We start from the raw sequence: 9,077 nt of genomic DNA, 5'->3' as shown, positions 1-9,077 counted from the left end.
AACTACTGATTTATATGTCTACACAACGCAACGACTGCCACCTCAACATGCTTCACCTCAGACTGTGTCCAGAGACTTCACGTGTGGAATGACAACCCTTCAGCTTCATTACTCGGGTGAGACCTTTCCTTTTATAGTACACTCTAATTTCATCTCAGGTAGTTCACTTTCTAACAAAGTCCCATAACCTAGATATACACCAGTTTCTGTGAGAGAGAGCTTATGTTCACACGTATCCATAAACTACTGCAAAATATATACCTGGAAGCAGTAGTACACTAGAGTTTGCAGTGAGTACCTCCCTAACACTTCCTCTCCACTATTCCAAGCTTGGGATCCATGATTGCTCAACAAATTGTTTGGCTTCATATGTTAACTCTCTTTTCAATCACCAGGTTCCAGATGCCACCAGGATGCTGGCCAGGCTTCCCTGGATTGAAGACCCCACCAATGTGTCCTGGAGCTCAGCTTCCCCAGAGACACACCTTACTAGGGAAAGAGAGAAGCAGACTGGGAGTATGGACCTACCAGTCAACGCCCATGTTCAGCGGGGAAGCAATTACAGAAGCCAGACCTTCTACCTTCTGCAACCCTCAACGACCCTGGGTCCATGCTCCCAGAGGGATAGAGAATGGGAAAGCTATCAGGGTTATGGAGATTGGGTGGTGGGAATTGTGTGGAGTTGTACCCCTCCTACCTTATGTTTTTGTTCATTAATCCTTTCTTAAATAAAAAATTAAAAAAAAAGAGCACCAGGTGATAGTGCATTCGGTTGAGCACACGTTACAGTGCTTAAGGACCACCTGCAGAGGGAAAGCTTTGCAAGAGGTGAAGCAGGGCTGCAGGAGTCTGTCTTTCTCCCTCTCTATCCCCCCTCCCCTCTCTATTTCTAGCTGTCTTTATCCAATAAATTAAGGTAATAAAAAAATAAGCACAGGAAGTGGTGGGATTGTGTAGGCACCTACTCCCAGTAATAAATCTTTTTGGCAACAAAACAAAAAGAGAAGAGCAGAAAGAAAAAAAATTCATTTTGCACTTGGCAACAGTAATACCAAGTTTAATTCAGTTCTACATTTACATTTTTTTTTTTTTTTAGTATGGATTGGATTTTTTTAAGTGTTGATAAGAACATTTTATTGGCTTGGATAAAACATCAAACCAGTCACAACATTCCATGAAAACATGAAATTCTTAATTTAGAGGAAATCCCTAGTTCTCTTCCTTTGTGTTAGGGTTAGTGGATTACAATTTTTATAGGTTTAGGCAGAGTTGTATAAATAAAAGATTTGGTTTTAGAAACAGCTGATTGAAAATAAGCTGAAATGTATTGTGAAACCATAAATGCTATATACTTATAAAGTCTTTATGAAGAAATTCCAATTTATAATACAACACCTCTAGCATTATTCTTTTTAACCAATAGGTGTCGGATATACTTTGCTAGTTTAAATAGACTTAATTCGACGTCTGCTTTCACTTACTAATTTGGTATTATGACTTCAATTGTCTTAATATACATCACATTTGGTGATTTTCACCAAATGGCATACCTTCAGAGCTTGTTTCCAATGACTATATGTGCAATGCATACACTGTAAATTTGTAAATCTAAACTAAGATTTCTAGGAATGTAGTTTCTTATTCTGAAAGTGGTATAATATATTTATTTAAGTCCCAAGGCACAAAGCACTTCTGTTTATATTTCAGAATAACAACATGGAAGTCAGTAAGTTAAGCTGTGTAGCCAAAACAGAGCTGTAAATAAAAATTATGTATTCCATGTTATATACAACTTTCTTTTTTTTTTTTTGTAATTTTATTTATTTATCTTCCCTTTTGTTGCCCTTGTTGTCTTTTTATTGTTGTTGTAGTCGTCGTTGTTGGATAGGACAGAGAAAAATGGAGAGAGGAGGGGAAGACAGAGAGGAGGAGAGAAAGATAGACACCTGCAGACCTACTTCACCACCTGTGAAGCGACTCCCCTGCAGGTGGGGAGCCGGGGGCTTGAACTGGGATCCTTATGCCGGTCCTTGCGCTTAGCGCCACCTGCGCTTAACCCGCTGCGCTACAGCCCGGCTCCCTGTATACAACTTTCATGTCTCTACATGGTGCCCCTTGCCGCGTACAGTTCTCTGAGTAGAAATTGTGGGAAGAATTTTAAATGGTTACAAATTTGAAGAGATAGGGAAGTTCTCACACACTTAAGTATTAATCATCTGAATATGGTAATGAGGACGATATTGAATGTTAACATAAATAATAATGTTTATATAGAAATGTTTTAACTTCATAAATATCCTAATCCTTTCTAAAATGTTGCTTGTATGACATACAAAAATAACATAGTGAAGGACAAAACATGTAAACTGAATCTTATCTCTCCTAGTGGATCTGAATTAAGGCAGTCAAGTGTGCAAAAATGTTAACAAAAATTGATTAATAATGACTGAGCTGAGGTTAGGTTTCTTGGTTTGCTGATTAGTACCTTTAAGAACAATGTGTGTGTGTTGTACTTTCAGTGTCTGCTTTGACAGCACGTTTCCTTAATGTTTTGCAGGAGTTCACAAATAAGATCTCACTTATGCCTTCTACCAAGCTGGGTTGCCTCCCTGCTCAGCTTTCTATTATATTTTTTGAGAAAACAAATTACCATTACTTATGTTTATCGTTTTGATTTTAAAATTTATTTTTTTGTTTCTTTTGCTCTTATGTGTTTCCAGAGGCCAAACCCAGAACTTTTACACAAGCAAAGCGGGCAATTTACTGACATTGTTTATATCTTTGATAAAAGAACAAAAACAAACCACAACATCTGACAGACAACAAAATTTCTACAATTAAGAAAGAACAAAAAAGTCATTGCTTGGTAATACATTGTATCTCAGGGGGCTAGGTGGTGGTGATCCAAAGTTAAACATACCTATTACCATCACCAGGACCCAGGTGCAAGCCGCTGTTCCCACATGTAGGAAGGAAGCTTCATGAGTAATGAAGCAGTGTTGTGAGTTTTCGCTCTTTCACCCCCCCACTGTTTCTCTCTGTCTCTAGCCAATAAACAAGCAAACAAAATTATGTATACACATATAACAGGATTCTTACATTCTTATTCAAGATGTTTTACATATTATCTAGCTTCTTAGTGTTTTTACTATCTTTGTTTTTCTTTCTATAGAAATTACTTTCTTTTTGTTGCCCTTGTTTGATTGTTGTAGTTATTGATGTCGTCGTCGTTGGATAGGACAGAGAGAAATGGAGAGAAGAGGGGAAGACAAGGAGGGGGAGAGATAGAAAGACAGACACTTGCAGGTCTGCTTCACCGCCTGCAAAATGACCCCCCCCCCCCCCGCAGGTGGGGAGCCTGGGGCTCGAACCGGAATCCTTAAGTCGGTCCTTGTGCTTTGCGCCACATACACTTAACCCTCTGCGCTACTGCCTGACTCCCATAGAAACAATTTTCCTGAGGCTGCTTGGTAGGATACCCGGTAGAGCATAAATGTTACCATCCCCAAAGATCCAGGTTCATGAGTAGTGAATCACTGATGGATGTGTCTTCATTTCTCTATTTCTGTCTCTCCTTAGTTCTCAATTTCTCTCTGTCTATATCCAATAAATAAATAAATAAATAAAATAAAATATTTTTAAAAGAAATAACTTTCCCTGCTCAGTTGTTTTATCTTCTTAAAACATACTGGGACTTCCATTTCTGAAAATTACGAATAGTAAATTAACTGAAGGTAATTTACTTTTCTATCAGCCACAGTTGTAGTCACTTGAAGAAGAGCTTTTGATGTCTATTACAGAATCAGTAAGTCCATTTTGGAAAATTAGTCTGGTATTTTACCCAAGTAGTTAATACAAACGGTCAGTTCTTGGTAGGTCAAGAATCATCAAATTTTAAGACCTTTGAGAAAAACTCCCCAAAAAAGTTGAAAAAAATCTTAGACATAATAGGTGAAATCTTACATAAGTGTGTGTGTGTCTCTCTGTGTGTGTGTGTGTGTGTGTGTGAGAGAGAGAGAGAGAGAGAGAGAGAGAGAGATTTATTATTCTCACAGTGGCAATAAACAAAAGAAAGGGGACTTTAAAACTATAATTCCAGACTCCATATAAAACTTTCAGGCAAAAATTACTGTGTGGCTAACAAATCAGATACACTAGATAAAATGCAGACATTTCTAGAACAACAAGCTGTCAATATTAGTTGTAGTGCAAGAATAAGTATGTAACCTGAATATATCTATATACCAAGTTAAGAAACTGGATCAGTAAGCAAAAAAAAAAACAAAAAAAAAAACCGCACAGGTATGCTCAGGTCCAGAGGGCTTCATCTCTGCGTCTCCACCACCAGTCAGAGAAGTTGAGTACACTATTCAGACCATGTGTGTAACTGTCTGTCCTCATTTCATATATACATCTATCTGGATAGGCCTGTTACAACATGAGTGTGTGTGTAGTGGCTGCCTCTCTGGCTGAGTACTTAGTGTGAGCACAATGTTCCCTTTATGGCAGAAGACACATTGGACATGTTAATATTAAAGTGTCCCTTGGTAGTGCTTTCTAGTGTGCCTTTCTGGGCTGTCTATGCCTTTCTTTATTTTGACCTATTTTACTGTTATGCTGGTTGCAACAAACATAAATCCAAATGATCTCATTTATGAGCTGGACGTAATCAATAGGGATAGTGAGAGAGAACAGAACATGAAATGTGGATTGGGCATGGTGTATTGCCTCAAAACAAAGGATTCCTGGGAAGTTGGGGGGCAGTGGAAGACAACTGTGGGATTCTGGTGCATGATGAAACGATACTCATATGTCAGTGACTGCACTGTAAAGCATTAGCCCCCCGAGGGGATGGGATATGGAGTTCTGGTGGTGGGAATTGTGTGGAGTTGTACCCCTTTTATCCTATGGTTTTGTCAATGTTTCCTTTTTACAAATAGAAAAAGATATTAATATACTTTGTTCTTGGTCATAGAAATGCAGATTACTGGGAGTCGGGCTGTAGCGCAGCGGGTTAAGCGCAGGTGGCGCAAAGCACAAGGACTCGCATAAGGATCCCGGTTCGAACCCCGGCTCCCCACCTGCAGGGGAGTCGCTTCACAAGCAGTGAAGCAGATCTGCAGGTGTCTAGCTTTCTCTCCTCCTCTCTGTCTTCCCCTCCTCTCTCCATTTCTCTCTGTCCTATCCAACAACGACAACAACAATAACTACAACAATAAAACAACAAGGGCAACAAAAGGGAATAAATAAAATAAATATTTTAAAAAAAGAAATGCAGGTTACTGTTTTGTAAATTTACTTTGTGAGTTTTTGTTATTCTTTTATATTTGTATTATAATATTCTGAAATCTCTCTGATTGGTCAAATCTTCTAAGCATGACATTTTCCTGGGTCTGTCCCTAATGAATTAATTAAAACTATGGGCATGTTTTCACTTTATATTCATATGGCTCATGACTATACCCTTCCTTAAAGTTGTATTCACAGAAGTTATTTTGCCTTCTTCCTTCCTTCCTCCCTTCCTCCCTTCCTTCCTTTCTTTCTTTCCGCTATCCAATAAAAAAATACAGAATTAAATGTAATGTAAAAATATAAAACTACCTATATAATTTTCTGCTTCTGGGAATGCTTTTCCTTACTTCAGTTCAGGATGAAATTTTCATATATTATAATTTATTTGGAATTTATTAGTATAAAATAATTCTGAAAATTGGTTTATGATATGATTTACTGAGTTATTAAAACTAAAAAGGAAATATACTTATTGGTGTTAAGTATTCAACTGATTGCTATAAGTAATTATGTTAATACATTAATTACTCAGTGTATGAGTAAACAGGAGTGAGAATGACATTGGTTCATAACTAACATTTTAATGCAATCAACACAGAAGTTAAAACCCAGTAAGCATAAGATGAATTGCTTTAATTTATTAGGCTATCTTGAGTATGTTTTACAGATAAATGAAATTGTGACTCCTATTAGCAAAGTATAATTAGAGAAAACTAAAGGCGGTTCACATTTTTAAAGTTGTTAAAGAACAAACCCAGCGGCAAACCATGTTCATCGGCTTACATGCACAAACACTGAATTCAACTTGGGTGTTTATTGAATACACGTTCTAAAATATAACACGTGGCCAGTTCAAATGTTTTAAAATTGATTCGATTTTCACAAATACTTTTAGAATAATAACGAATCTACGTTTTAAAAAGCTGAGAATTTCAAATTAGTTTCAGTCACCAAAAACATCTGCTTCTAGAAAGTGTTGATTTTACAATTACTTCATGAGTAAGATACGTAGAGACTTTAATTAGCGCTATAGTTTCAGATAATTCTAATATTTTAAAATGTTATTCCTAAAAACCATACATACAAAACTGATTCTATTGTATCATGCCATACTTTTATCTAAAGGCTGTACAATAAATTGACCCATGCCACAGAAACAATCTCATCAAAAGTTTATAGTATAAAAGCATAATAAAAATACGCATACACCATGCTAAGTATTTGATATTTTTACTGTCATTTATAGTTGACACTTGACAGTTTGTCTGGAACATTTGTAAATAGCATCAGCAAAGGAATTGAAGCTATGTTTCTGGATAACTAAAAAGTGAGTTTATCTAAAGGAATTTTTTGGTAGAATTTCAACAGTCAGAATTTTATAATAGCCTGCATTCCTTTTTATTAATTTATCTGCTATGAAATCCATAAATTTGAAATCAACGTAATAAAGTCTTTACAGGCATATAGGAAAGTTACAAGTAGCAGATGTATTAACCAGGATGTTTTGTGTTTGTTAATTCATATTAATTTGGATATTATCCCTAGAGTATCAAATTAATTTTGAACTTACCTACTGAGAATTAATGAAAAGACAATTGAGAACTAAGTTGTTATTCTGCTTAATTTAAGCAGATTGACACACTGCAAAACACATACACATAATGATTTCTCCCAAAAATATCCTTTTAATAATCAGAGGCATTTTTTCTTTTGTCTTCAGAAATTTCAGTGGAAAACAACATGAAAACCTCAAATCTCATTTAGATGTCACTTAAATCCAACAGAAAGACAATCTTTGACCTTCATTTATTGCATAAATGTTCTGACATCCTCAGTGATGAAATGTTCAAGTCTTTTGCTGATTTGTATGAATACATGAAGTCATTCTATTAAGATATTAAAGCATTCCATATGATATAGATAGCATTTATCTATTTCTTAATAGACTGGAATATTTCCCAGGTTATGTCTCTTCATATAATAAAAGGCAGTAAAGTAATATTTTAAATGGAGTAAAAACTATAGACTGGAATATTTCCCAGGTTATGTCTCTTCATACAGTAAAAGTCAGTAAAATAATATTTTAAATGGAGTAAAAACTGTTAAGAGTAGAAGATTCTATTTATCACAGTAACCTTATCACAATTTTCTGGATTAGAATTCAGATTCATCGTCAGAATAAAGGGAGAAGTGTGTCAAATATACCTGATCTTAAGGTATGAATCACAGACCTAGCTTATTCCATAAAACAGTGGTCTCTGAGATTTTTCAATAAATATTGTATATAGATATTTCTGTTTCTTGCCACTCACATTTCTGATGCTGACATCTGGTTGTCTTAAAATATTTAGCACATATAGAATTCCAGATTCTATTTTCTTATAAAATTAGCTCAGACACAGTATCAGATATTAAGTGTAGATTATTACATTGCATATTTTTAATCAACTAGGATATATGCATTTGAACTGGGACTACAAAACAAACTAACAAAGTATTTACAAGCTCACTTTTCACAACTTTTTTACATGCTTCCAAGAAAATAAGAAGTCCTTCATTGAGTTCCTTCCAGTAAAATAGCTGCTTGTCTACACAGTAGAAATGGAAGGGGCAAAGTTACTATTTACAAATACAGACAAGTGATCTTATGTAACAAAATAGGGCAGTTACTAGGAAGGCATTTTGTGGTATCAATCATGACGTTTCTCTAATAATATTAGAGTCGTATTGTTTATCATAATACTAGTTATAAAGTCACAAGAATAGGTCTGACACTGAGTACAACTGTGATATATCAGCAAATAAGTAGTGAATAGCGATTCTGCTCCGCTGTTGTGTATAGGAGGAAATGTCAACAAGAATAATTATCTTTTATCTGGTCCATTTGCAAGGGTAAATTAAAAAAATCAAAATATATTTTTCAGGGATAAATGTTTGAACCAATAGATATGGAGCAAAGATTTTAACCACCAAGTAATAGAACCATCATTTCTTCTCCAAGTCAATTTTTATCATCTATCTTTAGGCAATAAGAAACTTGTCCAGTTTATATGAACTTTTATAGGATTATTTATCTGTAAGTTCATGTAGTGGTGTTGGAACTCCAGTTAGTTGATAGGTGTTGATTATGCTGTTTTTCCAACTGCACATTCAATGATGTCAAGTTGGTAGTTTGAAATCAGTGGAAGTAGCCACACCATATAATTTGGCTAACCTTACAAAGTAGCACGCCCCCCCACCCCTTGGCCCTGTACCCGTTCTTGACCACCAAGTTGTTATAGCCATTTATCCATATTACGAAATTCATACAGTAGCTTTTGTGCAGCGTTCAAGAACGTCACTTGATACTGAAATCTTCTGTTTGTAAAATCTTGGAACCAAGTCCACGAGTCAGGAGGTGGCATAAAAATCATGTAATATTCCCTGTGTTGTCAATCGTATAGCTTTTCTTGTCTGAAAACCACATTTTCAATATCGTGGATGCTTTTCCCATTTAATTGCTGACTCGGGCAGTCGTGACTGTACGCTGTACCATCGCTGGTTGTCGACACTGTGTATGACGCACTGCGAAGGGCATCTGAGTGCGAAAAGCTGTTTCTAAATTGAACTTTATATTGATTCCAGTTTCTTCTTAGAATTGCTTGAACCTATCAATTAAAAAAGGAGAAATCAGCAGGGTAAGAGCAACCCATTATTTGAGATAAAAATACTGTGTCTAATAGCACAACAGTAACAGTATAAAAATGGCGTAAAGCATTCTCACCTAGGGATGTCCACTGGACTTT

The 9,077-nt window shown here is 35.8% G+C and overlaps 1 protein-coding gene across 4 annotated transcripts in view; it reads right to left on the bottom strand.

Annotated features, from left to right (window-relative positions):
• Positions 1-5,904: 5,904 nt before the first annotated feature.
• CALCRL (calcitonin receptor like receptor) overlaps positions 5,905-9,077 on the bottom strand; it is an 88,089-nt gene continuing 84,916 nt past the window's right edge. For 3 of the 4 annotated variants that reach the window (XM_060177606.1, XM_007529548.3, XM_060177607.1), the window contains one exon: positions 7,325-8,939. In XM_060177606.1, coding sequence (XP_060033589.1) covers positions 8,724-8,939 — 216 coding nt within the window. In that variant the 3' untranslated portion in view covers positions 7,325-8,723. The other variant, XR_009545913.1, reaches the window with a different exon arrangement.

Source organism: Erinaceus europaeus, chromosome 18 (genome assembly GCF_950295315.1).
Source record: "Erinaceus europaeus chromosome 18, mEriEur2.1, whole genome shotgun sequence".
NCBI classification, from domain to species: domain Eukaryota; kingdom Metazoa; phylum Chordata; class Mammalia; order Eulipotyphla; family Erinaceidae; genus Erinaceus; species Erinaceus europaeus.
Note: the sequence above shows the minus strand (reverse complement) of the source record. Positions and strands in the feature narration are given on the sequence as shown.